At 39.0% G+C, this 24,149-nt stretch overlaps 3 protein-coding genes across 3 annotated transcripts; 1 reads left to right on the forward strand and 2 right to left on the reverse strand.

Moving 5' to 3' along the window:
* Positions 1-136: 136 nt before the first annotated feature.
* Positions 137-3,031, reverse strand: LOC140349058 (cilia- and flagella-associated protein 263-like). The gene is made up of 8 exons (XM_072435269.1): positions 2,816-3,031; positions 2,306-2,414; positions 2,088-2,234; positions 1,858-2,007; positions 992-1,102; positions 772-870; positions 430-693; positions 137-348 (listed from the first exon to the last, which is right to left on the reverse strand). The coding sequence occupies exons 1-8, from the start codon at positions 2,920-2,922 to the stop codon at positions 181-183; spliced, it is 1,155 nt and encodes a 384-aa protein (XP_072291370.1). The 5' UTR covers positions 2,923-3,031; the 3' UTR covers positions 137-180.
* Positions 3,032-3,277: 246 nt separating this feature from the next.
* Positions 3,278-8,309, forward strand: parp12a (poly (ADP-ribose) polymerase family, member 12a). Its single transcript, XM_072434734.1, has 11 exons — positions 3,278-3,610; positions 3,709-3,844; positions 4,413-4,665; positions 4,729-4,896; positions 4,976-5,165; positions 5,569-5,737; positions 5,815-6,050; positions 6,127-6,217; positions 6,318-6,448; positions 6,526-6,677; positions 7,778-8,309. The coding sequence occupies exons 1-11, from the start codon at positions 3,297-3,299 to the stop codon at positions 8,026-8,028; spliced, it is 2,091 nt and encodes a 696-aa protein (XP_072290835.1). The 5' UTR covers positions 3,278-3,296; the 3' UTR covers positions 8,029-8,309.
* Positions 8,310-8,424: 115 nt separating this feature from the next.
* Positions 8,425-12,203, reverse strand: tbxas1 (thromboxane A synthase 1 (platelet)). The gene is made up of 14 exons (XM_072434733.1): positions 12,132-12,203; positions 11,245-11,345; positions 11,065-11,158; positions 10,903-10,955; positions 10,731-10,827; positions 10,506-10,622; positions 10,355-10,443; positions 10,144-10,292; positions 9,942-10,072; positions 9,521-9,850; positions 9,299-9,387; positions 9,084-9,221; positions 8,859-9,021; positions 8,425-8,766 (listed from the first exon to the last, which is right to left on the reverse strand). Exons 2-14 carry the CDS (start codon positions 11,331-11,333, stop codon positions 8,662-8,664), a joined length of 1,644 nt encoding a protein of 547 aa, XP_072290834.1. The 5' UTR covers positions 11,334-11,345; positions 12,132-12,203; the 3' UTR covers positions 8,425-8,661.
* Positions 12,204-24,149: the final 11,946 nt, after the last annotated feature.

Here is a 24,149-nt window from a genome sequence, read left to right on the forward strand (position 1 = left end):
TTATTTCTTGCTTTGTTTTTTAAGACCGAATCACAACAATTTTTTTTTTATATTTTATTGTCAAAAATTGCAAGTTCCTGCGCTGAAATGCACAGTAAATACTTCAACCGTGTTCCATTACTTTGTTTCACACTGTTTTGTAATACGTACACATTGCCCACTAAAGCATCTACTATTGTACTAAACATTTATATATTGACTTAGTGAGATTTCCTTATGTTCTGCTATGTCTGGAAGCTTCAATGAGAACTGCTGCCCTCCGCTCCTTGCCCTTGTTGCTGCACTGTTCACAGGAGTGATAGTGGCTCTTTGTTTGGCCCATGTCTTGCTGGAGCTTTTCAAGGCCATCTGAAACACACAAACGGAAGATTTAATTTCATACAATAACAATGTGGAAAAACGGTGAGGGAGCGGATTAGATAAGACCACCTCAGCCACACCAGCTTTCCGCTCCCACATGAGAATGCTTTGCTGTAGTTTCCGGTGTTTCTCCTTCATCAGCATGTACTCGGTGGTGTCAGGGGCCTTGAAGCCGGCAACCTGGCACTGCAGGTCATCATTAAGAATCTGCGCTTTTAAACGTTCCTCTTCGACGCTCTGTATAGTCTCCTCCAATCTCGCCAGTTTGTGCTCCTTCGCCTTGATCACTTTGTGTAGATTTGATAATTCACTTTTGGCCCTTTGCAGTTTTTCCTGTTTAGAAATAGTTGCATGTAAATAATATATTGAGTTTTTTCCACTTGCAAAAAAATAAATGGAATAAAGTCTGACCTTGTAAGAACTTAGCACATGCTGTGTTTTGATATTGTTGACACGAACTTCATCCAAATCAATGTCATGGTGCTGCTCGTTGACGTCTTGAAAAAAATCCTAAAATCAAACACATTGAACTGACTAAACCACTTGCAAGTATAATCATATTCTACCACTTAAATCTGAATAAATACAGAATACCAATGCACAAATAATGATCATTCTAGTTGTTGAATACCTCATAGTCTGCTTTCCCCAGGTCTTTCCTCTGTTGAAGCTGCTGCTGGAGCCTCTTCTCAAAGGCTTGCATGGACTGGGTCTTCAGACTACACTTCTCCATCTGGTTGAGCTATTTGTATGAAAACAGTAAAGCAGTCGATCAACACCAGCAACACGTTAGCAACCAGTCAACACCAGCACAGTCTATGAAGTGAGCTTTAACTTCAAGTGCATATTATGACTAGTAACACTAATTATTTCAGCTAAATACTGTCAACATAATTATATTTACAATTTTGCTAAAGCTATTTCCTAGTTTTCCCAACAGATGTGACTATAACTGATAACTGTTACCTGGCAACCACTGCATTTTGTATAGAATAATGTGTATTTATGACAGAGAAGTGTTTTGTTTTGAGGGACACATATTGAAACATGCACAAGAGGAGGAGGACAGTCATTTACGTACAAAAATGTAGCTTTTATCTTTTTGTTCCACCTCACCTTGAGTCTTTCACTCTCGGAACCATAATATCCGATCTGCCTCAAAATGTTATTCGTTTAGGTTATAATGGTAGAGGAATAACACGTTCTTCTCAGGATAATGTGGACCAATTCACCAGAAAGTCAAGAAAACTATGCGCCACATTTGGCCCCCAGGTCATAGTTTGGACGGCCTTGACATAGTTCGAGGTATTTACGTTTTAGAACTCAGCAGTCATTTTTATCTTCAATTCTTTTTTGTTTTTTTCAACTTTTCCTCACAAACTGACACTTGACTGGTGTTAAACAATGATTAACATCTACCACCGGGACTATCCCACCAAACAAAGTAATAATTGGAAAAGAAAACAAAGATACATGAACAGTTGTGAGTAGTTTTACCTTGGACTTGTCTTGGATGAACTGCAGCACCTTCTCAGGCTTGTGAATATCTAATCTTTTTTCCCTCAGAGGTTTGAGAAGCCGGCGTTCAAAATCAGCCTTGGCTCTCCTTATGTCCTCTAAACGTATTTCAGCCTCTTTCATTGAATCCTAAGAAATAACACAAATGCAATAACACAAGAGCTGTTTCCCAAAATGTGTAGGCCATAGATTTGTTGCCATAATCTCACCCTGAAGTCCTCCTGTTTTTTCTCATATCTGTGTCTAAACTTCTCCTGCTCTTTTTGCATTTCCATAATTTCACTTTGGGCCACGTAACATTTTTGTTGTAAAGTTAGTTGTTGCTCAGGTTGGGATTTCTGCCTCAACCTGCGCCCCTGAAGTAGGAAAACAAATACATGTAAATTAAAGTGATTACCGACAAACTTTTTTTAATTTTATGACTTACTCCACCCTTTGTTTTCTGGTCCTCCACTGATAGCAATTCATGAGGATCTAAACGGCTGATGAAGTGCTCATACATGTCATTTTCTGCCAACAGGGCTGCATTCAGTCTCCTGGGAAAAGAAACAAATTAAAAGGTGAACTAAAACTGAATTAGTATTAATTAATTATTAGTGTTGAGACAAAGCACTGACACATGAAAAGTTATTTTACAAGAGCCAATATCTACTGCTGTCTTCTTTTTTATACCATCTTCTACACAAATTAAGAGTTGAGGGGATAGCTGAAGAAGGGATATAATTTGTTTTAAATTATTGCAATACATTCTTTTGACCCCTTATCAGTTTTTGCAAATTAACGTTTGACATAGCCTATAAAAGTGAATAAATGCATATAGTCTACAATACAATGAAGTAACGTTAGCCAGATAAAGTTAGCTGGAGCCAGGAACCTATGCTAACTTTATCAATTTGTTGTAAAAAATGAATAAAATGCTACAATAAAATAATTGTACTTTAGCTCTTCGACTTGTCTGCGCAGTGATTCTTTTGCTTCTTCTGTAACATCTTTATCTTCGGTCTCTTTTGCTCCAGTTCTTTTCACGTAAAGGTCGTCCTCCATGTTGGTTGCTATGGTAAACTGAAGCTTGCGTCCAACCGTTGCTAGTGAAAGTAGCGCCGCCTTCCGGTCAAAGCCAGCGGTGCAAATTCACGATTAATTACATAGCTTGTGTCGTATTTCCAGAGCTTCCCTCATATTAAAATGTGCACCCTAAAACATGGCAGCCTAAACTCCCTTCTAACTATTTATTTTGGCACCATTCAGTCCTCTATGTTTCTCAACGTTTGTTTAGATTTTGCACTTCCTTGTTCCGCGCGTGACGTGTACCAGCCCCGCCCCTCGAAGCTCAAGTTTCACTTTCGTTTCTGCGCAAAGGAAACAGGAAAAGCGAGTCGTTTTCTATCAAGGAACCACGGAACTTTTTTATAACCGAAATGGCTAAGGTGGTTTATAAGTTCATACTTCAGGCCTTGTGCAATAACCAGGGTAGTTTGGACTTCCGGAGCCTAAACGAGCAGATATCGCAGCATTACACGGTCGAGGAAGAGTTGCTGCAGGCGATTCTGTTTGACGACGGGAAAATAGCGATTCAAGAGGGCAAAGAGAAGGCCAGCGGCGGAGGAGTCATCAGTCCCGACTGTGTTGTTGTGGCAAAAACGAGCCTGCGTTTGTGTCAGGCCAAATCGTGCCAAGGATGCGACAAGTTACACCTGTGCAGATACTATGTCTGCGGAGAATGCACTTTTAAGTAAGTCAGCTGTCAAAAACTACCACTATTTTCTGTTGTGCTGGGCTTTATCTGTTGTGACCTGTTGTCATGGTTAAAATGCACTGTTTCGTTTTCAGAGAGAAATGTAAAAATCCCCATAGTCTGACTTCACCAGAGAACGCCAAGATTTTGGAGGAGTGTGATGTCCAAGGTCTCACTGAGAAGCAGCTGTTCCAACTTTTACTGCAGAATGACCCCTATCTGCTCCCAGAGGTGTGTTTGTTTGTTTGTTTGTTTGTTTGTTTTTTTGTTTGTTTGTTTGTTTACTGGCTTACATGAAGACGTCGTTCGAAGAGTTCATTTGCAAGAACAGATCCTTTGAAAGAAACGTCAAATACTTTTATTATGGGAGTGTCTACAGAGCCGCGGCTCCTGAAACTGCTGGGCTATTTGACCGAGCCGGGTTTGACCGCGCCGGGTCAGGGTTGGGGTTAGGGTTAAGGTTAAGGTTAGGGTTTGCGGCTCCTGAAACTGCTGGGCTATTCTCAGCCTTTTATTATAGTGCAATATCTTGAGCAAATCAACCTCAACTTATCTTATTAATAATTATGTGCAGAACGAGCATCAAAAAGGAATCAAACTTTGTGGTACATTTTCACAACTATCTATTCTAGCAATTTAACTAACCCGAAATCAAATATGTCATGGTACTTTTTGTGTCATGTCCTTTGTTTTTGTGGTAGTTTTTGATGTTTCGTTGCACATGTCTTAACCGCAAATGGCAAATAAACAAAACTAACTCAAGTGTAATAATACATGTGTTCCTATGTCCATCCCTCAGATCTGTTCCCACTACAACAAAGGGGAGGGTGAGAGTGGCTCCTGCAAATTCACTACAACTTGCACCAAGCTCCACATGTGTCAACACTTCTTAAGAGGCGATTGCACCTTTGGCTCGTCGTGTAAAAGAGCTCACGCCATCGATGCTCAGGGGATGAAGCTGTTCAAACTGTACAGTAAGGAGAACATCACTGGCCTCTACAAGATCTACAGAAACAGACTCATCATTCAGGGACAAAAGGCACGACCAGCTGGTAAATAAAACCTTTTTTGCATCTTGTCCTTAATGTATGACATGGATATATGACTTGTTTCAGCGTTGCCGGAAGGGTCCTGCCCTACTCCACGGCCTCTTGCCCAAGCACTTCCTTCTCCTTCCAAACAAACCAGCAAACCAACCGGTCCTGCGTCTTTGAAAGGTTTGAGCGACTCGGACCGAAGTGAAATCTGCCAGTTTTTCCTCCGCAGAGACTGCAAATTTAATGGTAGACATTTTACATAACATTTGCGTGATGACATATCAAATACCTCGTAAAAGACAGTATCTTTGTGTGTTTTTTGCAGAGCGATGTGCACGTGTTCATTGGCACTTGCCGTACAAATGGGAGATGCGGGAGGGTGAAAGCATGAAGTGGAAAAGCATGGATAACATGGAGGAAATTGAAAAGGCCTTTTGTGATCCAGCAAATGACACAAGCTGCACCGATGACCTGACTTCACCTTCAGGACTGATGAGATTTCTTAGTTTTGCAAGGTGTGCAAAATGTCACACACGTATTTGGGGTTTAACCAATCGGAACACTCTTCATGTTTTTTGTTGTTGAAAAATGATTTTTTTTTTAGAATTTTTTGAATAATTGCAGCAGGGCAGCGGGTGTAGATAGGGGGTAGGTGTAAACAGACATTTGTGGAGCACTCAAGTCTTTAGACGCCACAGGATTTGTGAAACAAGCATCAATCAATCAATCAAGCAAAATGTATTTCCATAATATTGATGTATAGTTAGTGTATGCATTATTTGCATCCAACATGAAGCACACGTATGTCTATATATGTATTTACTCAGTATAAAATTTACAATGGCCACATAGTCTTCCTTGGCTTTATAATCTGTTCTAAATCTAAATAATGCTTTAAATTGTGTTTGTTGTTTTCAGTTCTTCAGCCGCACCGTCTGTTGACTTCATTAAAATGATTTATGGGACCTCTCCAGTGCGTCGCCTGACCACCTCCTCCTCTGTGTCCCACCCCCCAAACTACATCCTAACTACGCAGTGGCTCTGGTACTGGAAGGATGAAACTGGAGCATGGCTGGAGTATGGACAGGTCTGTCGTAGATGTAGAGTATGTAGTACCTATGTAGAGTATAAAAGTAGACAATATAGATATATTCTTTCTTGCAGGATGGTACTGGAATGGCATTGGCATCGCTCACCTCTCAAACTTTGGAGAATGTCTATCTCACAGACAAAAATGCAGAAATTGAATTTACCGCAGGGAAACATAAATATAAGATTCATTTTGCGGGTGCAAATGGACTGCAGATGTGTCAGAAAAACATGAGATTTAACACCATAAGAGAAGTGAGAAGACGGCCTCACTTTGTGTCTGCTCATGAAGTCGAAGCAAAGCTGAAGAGGTTAGAAGTTCGTTTTCCCGTGAGCTTTGTCTTTTGTTCTGTTACTTGTCTAACACTTCTTCATCTTCTGTTTTAGTGGCAGTAGTTCATCCCAGAGCAGCAGCTCATCCGCCGCCGCAGTGCCTTCCAACTGGGACAAGAATGCCCTGCCCGAGATCGGATACAAGGCATGCACATTTTTTTACTCATCAACTCATTTGTAATACTCTTAAACTGGTCTGAAGGTTTTGATTTATGAGAGTGCACTGAGACAACATTTCATTTCAGCTTGTACCTCTTTCTACCTCGGCAAAGGAATATCACATGATTGAGATGCTGTTTATGGCGACGATGCCCCAGAGTAGAATCACCAGAATTCAGAGGATCCAAAACCCGTCTCTGTGGAGGGTGTTTCAGTGGTAAAGGGTCTATTTTATACAGCAATGATAAAGCATTATGGTTCTCGATAAACATTTTATTTTGACAAACGTTTCAGGCAAAGGGAGCAGATGCACAAGAGGAACGATGATAATCCTGTGAATGAGAAACATCTTTTCCATGGGACAGACAAGTCAATCGTCGAAGCAATATGTGACCAGAACTTTGACTGGAGGATGTGCGGTGTCCACGGTACAGCTTATGGCAAAGGTACAGAGCCCCACGTCCCGGTAACAAGAGTCAGGTGATATTATATCAGTCCAACAGAAAAGTAAAACGTGTCATGTTTATTTATAAGACAAATGCGAAATATCGGTTGAATTAATCACAAAAGTGGTCGATAGTAGTCGATAAATATATATTTTTTATGCTCAATATTTAAATTTTGCATATCTTCAGAACATCGTGGTGAAAAATAAATTAAGAGGTGTCCACGTACCACCTAAACGACCTTGCGTCCCACAGTTTGAGAAACTCTGATCTAAATGTTGCCCACGTGTAATATTTACATAATTATTAACATTAGATATAATGATTCACTTCCTGTCTGATATTATGGATGTTAAGATTTATTATTGGTTTGGCAATTTTTATATATTAAAAAAAAAAAAAAAAAGAATCCCATTACTTTTACTTCTATGTTAATTTATATAGTCACAAAGAATAGTGATCTACTCTAAAAGTGAATGTAGGATTTGTAACCCTAAAGCAGGGGTGTCAAACTCATTTTGGGCCGCGGGCCGAATTTTGACGCTCAGGCTGGGTCGCGGGCCGATAATAAAAAATAAGAAATAAAGATCTTTATAAAGCCTACGCTGTTTTTGAAGCAATTACTGGATCGATTAAAAGAAATGACAAACACGTTTGTTCTCATAAACTGAATAAACATAAAATGTATTAAGAAAAACAAGTGTAATTTCACCAACACTGTGCTTCAGTTTATGTTCATTACAACTTCAGAGTTAATCTACAGAGATAAACATTTAGTCAGAGGTATTTGGAACTGAAAAATATTGTATTGACTGTATAACAAAATAAACTTCTAAAGATCTAAAAAACCTTTTAAATGTACTAAGTAACATTTCCACGCCTGTGTAGTTCTCTGTAGTTCTCTGTAGTTCTCTGTAGTTCTCTGTTCACCTGAACTGACTCATCACTAAATACAAACAAACGTGGAGCGTTTAAGGAGGTTAAGTTACGCCTGTTGCCACTTCCCACAGCACATCCCTTTATTGTCCATAATAGTTATAAAATGTAAAGTAGTGCACTGCTTGGAGTAAGTGTTCCATCTCTTGTAATGTGTCTTGCAGGGAGCTACTTCGCCCAAGATGCTTCATACTCAAACAAATACGCCACTGGTCATCGAGGGAAGGTCATGTTTGTTGCCCTGGTGCTGGTGGGAGACTACACTAAAGGACAGGGCCAGTATGTCCGACCTCCTCCAAAAAAACCCGGCACCACCTTGTACGACAGCTGTGTCGATAATGTGACCAACCCAAAGATTTTTGTCATTTTTGAGAAGCAGCAGGTTTATCCAGAGTATCTAATTGAGTATATTTAAGTACGCCTCTGTAAGCAGAGGGAAAGCCTCAGACACTTTCCACATCACAGTAATATTAATGAAATGGAAAAGTATATTACCCGGTAGATTTACAAATGCATATACCAGTAGTCTTTTTAATTTGTATTTTTAAGCATCTAAAATAATGTCATTTGAAAGTTCTGGTAGCTGTAAGCAGAGGGGAAAGTTTATGACAGTAATGACTTGATCTAAAGTCAAAGCTCAGAGTGCTACTTTACAGTGGTCATTTATTCACTTCTTACTTGGTGGTGGTAAACTACTACTGCATGCTTGATGTAACAAAGAGTAATGAATACAATTTAATATTTTTAGATATGTTAATTCTCTGTTAAACACACAATAAACGTTTAACTCATGTATTGCTTTTTTTTATAAATACAAAGCCACATGATCAAATGTTAACACTGGTGCAATTTTATGTTTATTACTATTGTAAATCAACTGTATCTTGTAGCTCTCAACACACATAATTCCAGCTTCCTGTGGGAAGGAGTTCCATCTGTCACAATACAGTGCCTGCCTGCACATATGACAATAATATAAAAGCAACTTTTCAAATTGTAACATGAGCCATGATCTAACTGAGATGTAAAAGAATTAAGATCTGGTGCTTCATGTGTCGATCTGTTGGGATAAATCCATCTCCCTTTTAATTATTTTCACAAATATGCCATTTTTGGGACCCAGAGTGCTCGAAGACTTCAGCTCAAGTGGATCCTGTGCAGAGACAGTATGACATAGGTGTTTATATATATTATTTATATATATATTGGATTCTAAAATCTAGTGAGAAATGTATTTTTGATCACCTTTGTTTCATCACAGGTCACAATGGTGAAGCTGTGAAACAGATTTACCAAAGCCATTTTGATCTCTAGCTGTGCCAGCCTCATGCCCACACAGTTCCGAGGACCAGCCCCAAATGGAAGGTACACAAACGGATGCCGAGTGGCCTTTGCTTCTGGAGTGAACCTAAGAACCAAGAACACAAAAAATATCCAATAATATATTGATAAATAAATGTGATCTCAAACCTCTCTGGGATAAACTTGTCAGGCTCTGGCCAGTGCTCTGGATCGTGGTGCAGAAAACCTGCTGGAATCTCTAACCAGGCTCCTTTTGGCAGTCGCTGTCCATTCACCACAGAATCATGTTCAATGTCCCGAGCAAACCTTCAATATCATCAAGTCATTTACTTGCACTATACAGAATACAATTACTTAACTTCTGCACAATTTTCTCTGCGTACCTAAATCCAGGCGGGTACATGCGCAGAGCTTCACTTATAACCATGTCTAAATATTTCAGCTCTTGTACATTTGTGTAATCCGGGGACTCCTGTAAACAGAAGGTAAACATTGTTGTACTACACCTAATATACACAGAGTTATTAGTATTTGTTAAGCCCATGTGTTAAACAGTTTGGACAAGTTTAAGTTAAACTTGTCTTTGCCGTGAGCTGTGCACCCACATGTCGAGTGTAGAAGTCATCGACCTCGTCCTGGACCTTGCCCTGACACTCGGGGTGCAGAGCCAGCAGGTAACAGGTGAAGGCCAGTGTGTTGCTGCTGGTTTCATAACCAGCCAACAGGAAGACAAAGGCCTGACCAATGACCTCATCCTCTGACATGGTCTTTCTGTGAGAGCGCCTGGAGGAGGTCTCCTGGGGCGACTTATTTACTGAAGCTGAGGTTTGAGAGCTGTCATCACCATGAAGCTCAGTGTCAAAGTGCTCAAAAGGCACGCTCTCATCACCCCTGCTGCGTGCATCCAACATCAGCTGCAGGAAATCCCGACGTCTCTAGAAAATAGAATAAATTATGATGGAGACGTGCTTATTTACAAGTGAGGTCCATTCCAAGAGTGAGCATGAGGTGTGGGTTGACGTGCACCTGCTCTGGAGGCTGCTCCTCTCTTTGCATAACGATCTTTTGAATAATGCTGATGAAGAACTGGTTCATCTGGTCACGCCTTTTGTTAGGAATGAGCTTTGCGAAAGGGCCCAAGATAACAGGAAAGGCAACTGAACACAGAAAGGCTCAAGTGAACAAAAGCATTCCATAATAGCATAAGAAAAAATGTAAAAATACTCACTGAAAAAGAGCATGATGGGCCTGAAGAAAGAGAATGAGAAAAACATCTGTGCGTGTCGAACAAACGGATCATCAGGGTTGTTCTGTGAGTCCACCTGAGTCCCAAAGGCCACACTGGCAATGACATCCATGGTAAAGCAGCCAAAACATCTGGGAGCAAAAGCGTAAGTTAAGTATACATAAGTAATTATAAAAGACATAAATGACATTACTTGTGGATGTCAAAGGCCTCATTTGACTCGGCAAACACATTCAGATTGTCCATCAGTGCATTAGTCGCTGTGTTGATGAGCGGAACCATCTGAAACAAACATCCCGTCAGTGGCAGAAAAAAGCCATTTCTAATCTAATTTTCATTTTCACCTCTTTCATTTTAGCAGCACTGAAGGATGGTGTAAGAATGCTCCGCACTCTTTTCCACTCGTCGCTCTTTAACAACAGCAGGCAATCGCTCATGGGCTTGGTGGCAAATCGAAAAGACTGCAAAGCAAACATGATTTGTTCAGTCAGAAAACAGAAGAATTCCAGTTTAAAATAATATATAAATAAATTCCTAAGACAGGTCTTAACAGCACTTAAACGTCTTACATTTCGATTGGGAAAGTTGCTGAAATCACGGACCAACACCTCTTTAAGCATGTCAGGGTCGGCAATCACCACCACCGCTCTGCGGCCCAAGTAATATCTGAACAAGGAAAGTAGTGAGCTACAGCTAATATATATATATATATATATAATGAAAAATGTTTATTATACTTACCCACAAACTCGGCCATGTGTTTTTATGAGATCCGACATTGGTTTAAAGAAGCCCTGCAGAATTGAACATCCATTAAATATCAAAATGAAAAATTACTTAATGAGCATTGAAAAACGAACAGTAATACAAACCAACAAACCCTCATCTATTAAACTGACTTACCTCACGAAACAGAAAAATGTTCCCTAAAAAGGGCAGCGGTTTGGGGTGTTTGATGCCGCATTCTGAGAGCACAGAAAATGGGTATATGGAATACCTACAAATGTCACACATAATTAGTTGACATGCAGAGAATATATTTATTTATTTATTGATGACGGTTCCGTTGTTTCATTTACATACCAATAGAGAAGACTGAGAAAAAGTAAAAACAGGCTAAATGTTACCGGCCACCCACTGATTTCCATATATGATGCATTCGAGAAAGCCATGATGACTTTAACCTGCAATAAAACAATTACATTAAAATTATACTCATCCACTTGTGTTCTTAGATTCATTTGAAAAGGAAAAAAAAAAATGTGTTCAATAAATCATAAAATAAAGATGTAGCGAGAGTTGATCTATGAAAAGTAAACAACATAGTATATTGAGAGACATTGATTTATTAAAGAAGACATACTATACTATACTCAAACAACAAGTATGTCTTCTTTAATAAATCAGCTTTTAACCTTGTTACATCGTTAGTTTACTCAAAGTTGCTGTTTGAGTAATCCTGTATTGTTCTGTTTGAGGCTTGAGTGCTCAGAAAATTCCTTTTGCTTTTACAGTTCTTAGGTTAGTTTTATATATTTCAGTTTACAATTAAAAAAATGAAATAAATTATGAAAATAATTATTTATAACATATTTTAATTAATTTGACACTCATTAGGCCTACCAGAAACTAATATTTATAATGTTTCCTGTTTAAGCAAATCTGTTTATTAAAAGTATTCATTCAGCAGCTTTAAACATTGACCCTGTCTTGCCTGGCTTTAAAACACAAATCCTGTTTACATTTGCATTTTACCAGAAACATTTAAATGCTCCTCAAGGCCAGTGATGTAAACAGTACATGTCATGTGATCATACAAGTACAACAAAGAGTTAAAGCATTAAAAAACGCTAAATATTTGGATGAAATGGAGATGAATCAATGGGCAATGATTGACATTACAACACGGACACTTTAAACAGGGAGTTTGGAGTTTTATGTGATGGAAATAGGAGATTTAAAGCCCTTACCTTATGTCACCTCTCAGATGTAGCTGTAGCTCTGGCTGTTCTTCTGTTTGTCCGGTTCAGCACGACTGAACCACACTGCCCCCTGCTGCTCTGGTGGTGACATCACACGGTCTCTGGGTTTGAGAGGTTATGGTCAAAAAGTGGTTAAATTCATGTGTTACTTTTATCTACTGCATATATTTTGAAATGTTAAATATTTCAGTTAATGTTTCAGGTTTTGCCTTTAGTAATTTCCAGGTATTTTGAATTGCTCATTTTTAAATATTGGCTGTTCATGGTTTTCAGCTTCCTGTTATACAATAACATGAGGACTTTTCCCACGGATTTAATCATCAACTTAAATATTTGTGAACTTACCTTGACGATATTTCATGGCAAAGTACAGTGCTATAAATGGAGGATGTGACATTATCACTTTCTAGAACCTGAAAACCGCGAATTCAAAATACTGTATAGAATACATAGATTTAAATTGTTAATTGCTAAGGCAAAAGTTTTCATCATTCTTTTTTTTTTCAATTCTAAATCAAATATAAGTAAACAATGAGAACATAAGAAACACATTTCATTAATTGTATTAATCATTTCAATAGGCCTATAACCATTAACAAATACAGAAACAAACAAAAAACAAATAGAAAATAATATAGACTAATGTCCAAGTTATTACACAGTTTGTGTTCATTATATATCTTGTATAGACTATTGTTTTGTTTTGTTTTGTTTTGTTTTTCTTATATTGACCTTACTGATGTACGGATAATGAAAAAGTATTTAAATACTTTCTCAAAAAGCCGTGGCTGCAGAGCCGCGGCGCGGTCAAATGGCCCAGCAGTTTCAGGAACCGCGGCACTGCCATATAGCCTCATGGCTATCCCTAACCCTAACCCTAATCCTAACCCAAACCCAAACCCTAACCCTAACCCTAACCCTAACGGCGCGGCCAAATAGCGCAGCAGTTTCAGGAGCCGCGGCACAAAATAACATGGCAGTTTCGGCCGCGCGCCGCGGCTCTGTAGAACACTCCCTTCTCAAAATGTAGTTGGAGTAGTGTAGTTCTCCCAATAACCACAAGAGGTCAATAATGTCATGTAGAAATAATAGACACTTTTCTCCTCTTGAGTTGACGCCACAAGTAAGTACTCAAGTATTGTCTGGCCAATATACACAAGGGCGCAGCCATGGGTCACGAGGTGATTTTAAGTGGGAGGTAAAAATGTTATATTATAATATTTATCATTTGCTTATTGCACTCTCTTTTGATAATTAAATTAGGTCAACCTATTAGTTATTTATTTAAATCTTAGTTGTTTATTTAAATCTGGTTCTTTGTGAATATGATAAACTTTGGAATTATATTATTGTGCATTTTTCTCTGTGAATTGTATCTTAAGGTTGAGTGTTATGTAGGGCCGGGATGAGACATAGAAACTATTAGAATTATTTCAAATATACATGGTGTGTGAAAGAAGCCAAGTATCAAGTAAACTTGTAGGTCAGGAGTGGCCAAACTTTTTCTGATATTTTCGCATAAAAGCTCTGCTAATTTGTGGGCCAAATAACCCCTGCTATGTAAATAAAAGTAACATATCTGTTTGATCAATCTATCAGACTCCAAACCTTCATCCATTATTTCTTAGGCAGCAGAGAGGTCCAGAGTCTCAAGGACCCCGTGACAATATGAATATGAGAACGAGATTAACATCAAAAGCTATAGATAAAAATAACAATTGGATAGTGCCTTTAAGCCAGGCATGAATCAATACACGTTCTTCATGAGGCTGGTCTGCCGGGGCGTTGCATGTGTCATTGCCTCTTACAGATTGTGATGTGACGGCTCCACTGGGAGTCAGGGGAAGGGGCCACTCTCTTTTCCCACGTAAAGCTTAGATAAAGGCCGTCCAGCACCCACATGGAGCAAAGCTGATTGATGCAATTATAGGCTGTAGGTTTACAGACTTTATCCAACCAAGCTTTTCATACTGCACAATATGAACCTGATGTGGATGATCAAGTGTTCCAGACTCACTTTCTCTTTTGTTCAATGTCTATTAGCTAATGCAGCGCACTGTAGATGATTGGTACCCGAGCATAAAACCGATAACGTTCAAAAAATGATTCAATATTGTTTGATTGAATGCATGTCCCCACCTTTTACCATCAAAATAAGTGTATTATTTAATATGGTCAGTTCAAGGTGGAAGCTCTTAATACACAGACAAAAAATCTGAAAAATTTAGAATGTTTGACGAATGTTTATAATTTTAATGTTGAGTAAAAGACAGAACATAAATTAATGAATAAACAGAGACACATTTATATTGACTTTGTTGTAAACATGAATAAAATGTGAAGTACAAATCCAACTAAAAATACCCCAGTTCCAATTTGAAGATGGATGGTTTTATATAGTATATTTAGCAAATCTGTTTTTGCCGATTTATTAAACTATATCTGTAAATTCAACAGCTATTTACAATATGGCTGTTGAATTGCTCTAGAACGCTATATGTGCATGTAGCATTCTAGTTTAATGCTACATGCACATATAACAAAGGTTGATGTACATTCCACAGATCTTTTGTAACTTAGATTAAAATTTAATTCATTAATCTAGATTTCTTTTTAATTTAAGATATAAAAATCCATCTGGCAGTCCTGCATTATTTTGCAATCACTGTTGACCTAATTAGGGATGTCAAGATCATTAGGTTAATTGATAAATGGGATTATTCAGGTTTTATAATCATCATAAAAATCCAAAAATAATACTTGTGACCGTTTTAGAACCAAAAGCAAGTATTTTTAAATAGCTATAGCTAATAATAACTATAGCCCAAAAATACATTTAAATGTAAAGTACTTTTTTATCCGGCTGTTTTTGTCACACTATTTTGTCATTCAGAAAGTTCGACTTCACAAAGCTGCTCACAAAGCTGCTCACAAAGGCCATGGGAATGAAAGAAGATTAAAAATGTAACTTAATCTCAGCAATTGTGTATAATTGTTACATTGTGATGTTTTTTCTCTCTCAATAATGTGATATTGTGACATCTTTATTCCTAATCACATCACATTTGCCTATTGTACCGTTACAGTATATAGTATACAGTATACAGTATACAGTATACAGTATACAGTATACAGTATACAGTATACAGTATACAGTATACAGTATACAGTATACAAAGTGCATTCATGTGACGTCTGCTCGGTGCACACAGAGTCAGAGAGCTGCCTTTGTGTCGATGGCCTCCCTGTGCGCGGGGAAAATAAAGCATTAGAGCTGCCACGTCTGCGCCCACACGAGAGACTCCAATCGCTGAGATCGCCTCCTCCTGCGTTTGATCCGGTCTTGAGGCTGGCTGCCCGCTCCTGAGGCCTTGGTCAGGGCATTAACATGGAGGAGAGAACAGAGTGGCTTTTATAAGGCACAAGTGTGTCCCCAAAGGCAGGCGCACATGTACAAATCCACCAGCAGTCACATGCATTAAGTATTTCTCAGGCTGTTGGAACCTTCACTTGAATAGTACCATGTAGTATCTATGAATTCTGCTATAGTGCTGTGGAGAAAAGAACCATTTACTCCATTCTGACACATAACGTATGAAGATTAGGTCATTAATCAAGACGCACAAATGGTCTTTAGTTTGACTTTAACCTTCTCAATTATGGGGTTATAAAGCATGAAGTCAAGCATCTGCACTCTGAGTTTTTCTAATTATACTGTTGTAGGCTCGCTGAAAGAGTTTGGAAACATCAAATAGCAATGTGTGGGCAAGTATTGCAATCGGAATTATGTGTACACTTAAGTCGGTTTTATATTGGAGCAGAAAGTCAGAATGCACATTTTAAACATATCCAGAGTATTGTTATTTCAGAGAATTGTATAGCTGCCACACTAATGCAAGAATAACATACATTTGAGTTTTCATCTGTTTGGAGAAGTCTAATTCACAGCATTAACTGCAGTATATGCTATTTTCCATTCAAATTGTGTTGACATTTTTAATTTTTTTGTATTTGTTTTTTTTTTAATTGCAACTATGATAAATCTAAGCAGCCCCAAATGCTTAAATATCAAATCATATTATTATTTACATTTGTTTTTTAATAACAAATATACATTATACATACATTGTTCACTAACCAGTGCACAAATACTCTTTTGTTCAGAATACTTCATAAAATGATTAAATGTGTCTCAATTTAAATTTGTCCTGTGCTAAAAAAAAAAAAAAAGCATTAAAGAACCCGACTAGTTAGAATTTGGTCCCCTTTGTTTGAGAATTTAAAACCAAATCAATTAAAACTCTGTTATGTTGAGAACTATTATCAAGGTCAGTACCAACAGAGGAAGGCAAAAATACCTAATTCATTCATTTATTTAAATATGTGGTTGGTGCAATGTAGAGAAAAGAGAAGCAGCAGTTCGGCATAGACGGTACATCTTGACATGAGACTGAAAACATGAAAATGAAACATGAACACCACATCAAAGACCACTTTATGTGAGCTCAAACACATGTGTCGCACAAAGCATGGCTGCTATGTGCGTTACCGCCCGCTAGGTGTCAGTATTACGCAGGGGAAGAGCCAGGAGTCAGTGGGTCATGGTTGTTTCTTGTTTCATCTAAAGCTCTAGTGGCACAGTGATTAGAGAGCAGAAGACATTAACGCAGTGTATTGATCTCTTCTCAGATGGCTCTCGGACCAAGACAGGAACACGTCATGTTACTTCCCCCGTCTATGGGGACAAAGGGATCTTCAAAGACCCAGTTCAGGCGCAGTCGAGCTCTGGTTTGGTTCAAGTCTAGACCATAGTAGACTGTATGATCAAGACCTGGTTTAGTCCCAGTTTAGACCTGATTAGATTAAGTTCCGTTCAAGCAAAGAAAAATAGCTGTTTTGTGTACAACTGTTGGACTTTGGTGATTCAAACGGGGCTTTACGTTTAAATTGTGAATTTTTACGAAGCAACTGGATGAATTTGAATTTAAATATGAATTGAATAAAGTCAACAACCATAGCATATGTTTCAAAATCAAATGGGTTAATGAAATGGCAAGAGACCCGACTTTAGACCTGATGTGTGCTGACATAGTACTGTTTGGACACAATCTTATTTTAATCATGACTATGTTGAATATGTGCACAATGTAGGAATGGGTGTCAAATGTAAGCTTTTTTGATAATGCTTTTGTGTCAGCCTAATCAATAACCACTGTTTAATGAGAGAGAACCCTTCAAGACGCATTAGTTGGTGTTTAAGTTAAGCAGAGTGGTCTGGATCTGGGCTTCTGTGAGGGAGAAGGTCGAGGTCTGATGCTCACAGAAGAGAGGCTTGGATGAAGAGGAACAGGAACAGTGATTGGATGTGACAGGGGCAGTGTCATCCTCTGCAGAAACGCACATCCCAAATAAAAATCAATATGGCAGAGCGCCGGCAACAGACCTTCACACAAGAGCCCTCTGGTCAAACGCTGCATGGTCACACTGCGACGCAAGAGAGAATGGAGAAAAAACTCAACTCAACTTGAAATGAAATGTAATGTGTAATTTTATTATTTACTTCAGTAACTTTTTGAAGACATTGTCATTTTCTGACGCCATTTTTTTCACAAGGCCAATTCTACTCTCCGAGAAAATGTATCCATCATTCAGCGTCACATGGGCAACCAATCAGGAGCAAGGGTCGCCATTTTACCTGGTTTTGATTGATGGGGGAAACTGGAGAAACTGGGGGATACTTTGGATGTGTTTATGTGTCTTTATTATTATTATTATTTTACTGCATTTGCTTGTTCTCCTGCTGTTCTTGTACACTACAAGACTAAAAAAAAATAATCTCCCCATTGTGGGACAAATAAAGATGCCCTTCTCTTAGTTTAAACCTCTAAATGTCCATCCTGATCATGTTCTGTATGCGTAGGGGGTTAGCCTGGCGTTAAGGTTGCATTTACTTGCCAAACCGTGTGTCCACGAGTACACAAAAATTCACACAATTCAAATAACCGTCCAGTTTATGTCACAACGCAAATGGAAGAGGTAAACGGAACCACTGCTGGGCAAAGAGATAACAGTAGCACCAGTAAATATGTTTGTTAGCCACATTGTGTACGGTCCATTTACGAGCACACAAATCACAGCCACTAAAACCAGTCTCCCATGTTAAAACTTGGACGGGCCGATTGTGCGTTTATCAGTTTTTGTGGTGATAACTGTCAATTTTCACTACAGAACTTAATACATTCACACACATATTGAATTAAGAACGATAACATGCACTTTCTGTAATAAACAGTAAGTTTGTTTGTCCATGAACTTCTTGAGCGCATGATTAAAGAAGACTGACATGAGAAGAGGAAGCAGTGGAGCAGAAAACAAAACATTAGATCCGAGAGGAGGTGAGGGAGTTCCAACAGAGAAGATGAAAGCACAAGACGGGGAAAAAACTTAAAAGGAACGGGCAAATGAACCAGGGACGATAAGGGTAGAAGAGTCAGGGCTAGGGGCCATTTCCTGGAGGGGCCCTCTGTATATTTCTGTCTTCAAGAGAAAGGTTATGCTGGCTTTTTGCAATGAAATCTCAGTGGCGTTTTACAGCTGACAGCAAAGCAGTCACACAAATCGAATTTTGTAAAAAGAAGCCATTACTTTCCATGTTTTTTTCTCCCTCAACCTATTGACCTTATACCGTCCCGCCCAATTTTCCCCTCTCGTCACGGATCGGTTTTTACATTTTATTGCTGCTAAAATATGCTGTAAAGTAGATTGATTTGTGTAAAATGGCCTATGTTCACGTGCACCAACAACTGAAAACGGCTTTTTAGTCTCTCTAGAGGTCGACAGCCCTATGATAACTAATACAACCGGGAGAAGGATTACGTCAGATGGCGGCGCTCAGACTTCTGGAATAAGGTGAATCCACAAATGTATAAATGACTGTGAATGGCATTTTCAGCTTTTTATAAATCCGTAAACATAATATTTATATTAGCATGGATTTTATGATTTCTTCCACATGGTTCCTGCACAATATCTTTAGATGCATTGTCTTTCTTGTAATCCCAGTGCTTCAAAGTTCCTTGCCTTCAGTCCTGTGACCTGCCGTACAATGAGTTGACATGTTGCTTTGATTTTCCCATGTTTAGTTTACAAAAAGTATAACATTTACATATAATGACTCACTGCTGAATGGGTCGAGACACAGCAGTGCCAGTGAGGTGTTCGCTGAATGTCCTGCTGCTCTGCGCCATTGTTACTATTAATTCATGTGTAGAATTATAAAGTTATTGTACAGACTTTGGTTCACCTCAACACTGCGCCTCTTTAGGAGACTGAAGACCTCTTGTACTTTTCTTGTACATTTAATATACTTGACATTTGCTTTTTATTTCTTAGCATGTGTCTGTAGCTGTGTCCTTAATTTAGATAAAATGAAATGCAAGTTGAGTTAGTGCAGTTTCCAACAACATTTTACAAAACAGTCCATTCAGAATAAGGCTGAACAACAATTGGAAAATACATCTACCTGCAGTTACTCTCCCAGGCTTTGGGATTAGATTTGCTAATTGTTTTTGGAAATGCAAAACTCCACACACAAAGTACATTTCAAACACGTCCAGCAGAAATAACATTTGGGAAAGACTGAAAAAATGATTTGCAAGCAAGAATCACATGGAAATATTTGTATAGGTCGAATTAGGGGTTAACAGGTCAAACAAAATAAAACCCTAATTAATTGCAATACTAAACGTTTCAATCACTCATGCTTCTATTGAATTGAAATGGTAAATTACAGTTTTAACCCACAGTCGTGAATTTTGGAGATGAAGTTGGCAATTACTAGATATTAAACTATCTACCTTTTTACAAAAATATTCAGGTTAATGATGCTTTTAACAGCTGGTCGTATTTCTTCTTTTGGCTTCTTGAATCTTTAGTTGAATCACAATTTCAATAGTTTTATTTTTTTGTATTCTTTATGGATTTATTCTTATTGTTTGTTTATTGACAATTGTGATTTCCATACCATTAAACTCGCAGCCCCGTAAAACAACAATCCAGAAACAACATTGAACAATTGCAGTTACATTGTGTGCAGAAAAATAATTGCTGTCGCTTCTGTTTGCCCACTCCCGAGTTTCTCTCCCCCACTTTTTTTTGACACATTCAGCGTAGCATTTGGACCACACACAACCTCTTCATGGTCAAGCTCGGATCATTGCTGATGAATGTTGCTATGGTGACATCCCACCAGAACGGTAATTACAATTAACATCCCATCTAAATGACCACCTCCTCCTTCCCCCTGTGCGTCTCTCGGGTAATTGCAGACTTTAGCTGCGCTCACATGGCACTTTGGCCGGCCTCTTCATATACGATCTTCAAAATCTAAACTGGATGGAATAATAATGTGCACAGAGAGAGATATTTACAAGGGGAAAAAATTGCTGTTTCTGTTTAATTTGATTACGGTAGAATCAAAATAAATTCCAGATGAATGGTGGGGGGAATCATTTTGCTGGCAGTGTTTGACTCCACACAGCAGCTGCCGCGCCGTACTTGGAAGGTTGGATTGCAGAAGGTGTCAGTGCCACTTATATACCTGGCACAGGAGGGAAAAAGAAGAGGAGAAAATTAAGTGAAAAGAGGTGCGAAGGCCACGAAAGCGCATACAGTGTAGAGTCGAGCGAGAGAGAGAGAGTCTTGTGTCATGGAGCCACAGTCAAGGAGACAAAAGCCATGAAACAGCAGTGAACATTACAGGATGTTTCGAGAAAAATGTACGACAGAGCTGAACTTGAGAGCCTGTATCTGGGCAATATATAACATTAAGGTTATTGTGAAATTGTAAAACTTACACCAACCACACAATGCGAAGTGTACATGGGGTAGAAGTTTATCCCCTTTGAGCTAATATGGTTTATTATTTGTATTTACTTGGACACACGGTGGACACACAAATTTGTAATTAAACTAAACTGGGAATTAACACAGAACAAAACTTGAACTAGAGCGGTAAAAGTAAAGGTACGCGCACCTTATTTCTTACAATTCATTTTGAGTGTGAATATAATGCGTGAGATGAATTGTTATTTTGGATGCAATCAGATTCCCGAAACTAAAAACACACAAACAAAAAAGAACACTGTGAAAACCATCTAAACCTTGGTTGTTTTCACCTAGAAAAAAACAAAAAAAAACAAAAAAATAAAACAGAATGTTATTAGGCCTGTGTTTTGTGAGTATTTTGTGTGTAATGTTAAAAAAAAATCATACAAATCCACAAATATCGCCTCAAACCAAAGCACCACCGACAAGCACGCTATATTACAATTCAAACTAATTCTGTGTGAGATCACAAACTGCAGTCATATTGAACGCACGGGCACCCTGCAGACATGATTGTGCATAAAGACATCATATTATCAAGGTAAATAACCAGAAAACATAATAAATATTCAACATCTGCCCGGAGTTGTTCAGCGGAAGAGAGCACGAGGATAGCCAGCCTAATGGTGGACGTGGGTTTGAGCTAATGGCAGCTTTTGGAGCCTTCCTGCTCCAGCCTCGTTCATCCTGCCGGACAGGAGACGGCCGCTGTGGGACCCTTCCTGTCTCCTAATTGTGTCCACGTTACACCAGGGAATCAGAGTCGTCCCAAACATGTGTTGTCCTGCCCATACCTCCGCTTGCCCCATCTGTCTCCCCCATCTTCCATTCTGCGGGTCATTATTTCATCCACAGCCCTGAGCACCTCAGACTGGGGCTCAAATCATATCCAACAATAGCTGGAGGTCTGTGTGTTGTGTTGTCTCTGTGCACCTCAGTGAGCCTGATCATCACGAAATCCCCAATCCCCCGTTCCCACAGACAGACATGCACAGGGAGAGCAGATTCAGAGGAATGCCACACAATGCACACTGGCCTATATACAAGAAACATGCTTTGCTGCCTTCAGAAACTATGTCAAATATGAAATGAATAACATTTGTCTCTACAATAGTTTCTTATGAACTGACCTGTGTTTTTATTATACATTGACAGTTTTGGCTACACTCTACCGCCTTCCTCACAAGTGTCACATGATGTTTCAGTGTCTGTTTTTCTTTTTTTTTGTTGATGATTTCATGTCACAAATTTACTTTCAACACCATCTTTTGGCTGTGGAGAGAATTACATAGGTGAGGGACATGGTAACCACGCAGTTGTAATGATGTGATGACAGCGGAAAAGCTCAGAACGAGTCTGGTGATGATTTATGGACTTAAATCTCTAACATCAAACATCGGAAAATCAGAATGGAGTGTTTTGAGGCTCAAAGGATTCCTCAAACAAGCGTGAGTGAAATTAAATGTTTAGTTGATGAGGGAACAATGTTAAAACATGGTTAAACCTTCAAAAATGTGTGTCCTTTAAACAGATTCTGGCGCTCCGGCTTCTTCAGAACTGTATCTCCAACTGTAGCTTCTTTATATACCAAATGAAGTGCTTTGCAAAATCAAAATGTATGAGTTATGACTCAGTGACAAAAAAACAACTCCGCAATTATGTGCATGTACAACACACGGCGTAAAATAAAAAGTCATTTATCTTAACGAGAAGACATTAAAATCAAGTACAAGCTTTTTAATCAAACTTATATGAATGAAAAACAAGTGTGTTTAGCAACATTTATGAATGATTATACATGACCAATTTTGAATTATACTGTGACTAGTGGAGATATTGATTGATATTTTACATATATTATATTGAAGTTATAAGTATCGCAGCAGGTAAAGCCCCAGATGTTTATCAAGTTGATAACAGATCTGTGGCAAATTATTTATTATTACTTATTTTGGCCATTTTCAGCAGGCCAGGTCACGTTTTGTGTTGAAAACGTTCTATAACTGCACGTTTTGTCCGAGTGGTGGCCAGGAGGTTCTGTAATAATAAAGCTGGTGACAAACATAAACACTGGAGCAGCCATCAGTAGCTTCGAGTCAAATAAAAGCAACCGTCAGCGACATTTCCCCCATTTCCACTGCTCTTGGGTCTGACAGCTCAGAGACGTTAAAAACAGACATTTTATTTCCTACACTACGCTGCCTTCACTCACTCAACGACCACGTAACTAAAGCAATGTTATTAGAGTGCCTGCAACAGTCAGCGGGAATGTATGTTGAGTCATTTCAGAACATCTTTGAGGGTCTTAATGGTTGGCCTGCAGTCAAATAGTCTAGTTTTTCAGTTGTGAAATGTACATTTGACAGTGTGCCCCTTAAATCTGAGCCATTGCAGCGCTTTATAATACTATATCGTTTCAGGTCACATCACAACATTCCTGTAAAATATATATATGTAGCGGTGATGGGGAAGGTAACATTACGGTAGCACAGAGTTTAGGGAGCACATGGTAATTAGATTATATTGCCCTTCACGGACAAATTCATGTTGGACAAACTGTTGGCAAAGACACACAAAAGTGACACAAAATTAAATCCAATACATTAAAAAGTTCCCCGTCTGAGGAACCTACAAATTGCACCCAATCCTGATTCGAAAAACACTGCACATCCCATGTCAACAAAATGTATCGCACCTAAAAAGTACAAACATTTGCACTAGTACCCATCAATTGTTCAGTGTTGGCATTTATAAAATGTTATGTTATCAATCCTTGGGGCCGGTGCAGAGAGATCTGGGCGGCAGTCGACGGCAGGGGCCTCGACGACCAGATCTCTAACCCTGGACACAGAGACTAACTCTGGGGACATGGAACGTCACCTCGCTGGGGGGGAAAGAGCCTGAGCTTGTGAGGGAGGTTGAGCGGTATTGACTAGATATAGTCGGCCTCACCTCCACGCACAGTTTGGGCTCTGGAACCCATCTCCCTCTGGGAGAGCTTCTCCCATGTCCCGGGGGAGGCTGGGGACATTGAGTCCGACGAGACCATGTCCTCCTGTGGTCGCAAGGTCTCCGGTGCCTGTCGTGGTGGCAACCCCCGAACCCGGTGGTGGACACCGG

Source organism: Eucyclogobius newberryi, unplaced genomic scaffold (genome assembly GCF_026437365.1).
Source record: "Eucyclogobius newberryi isolate DKJ021-1_F unplaced genomic scaffold, fEucNew1.0.hap1 SCAF_7, whole genome shotgun sequence".
NCBI classification, from domain to species: Eukaryota; Metazoa; Chordata; class Actinopteri; order Gobiiformes; family Gobiidae; genus Eucyclogobius; species Eucyclogobius newberryi.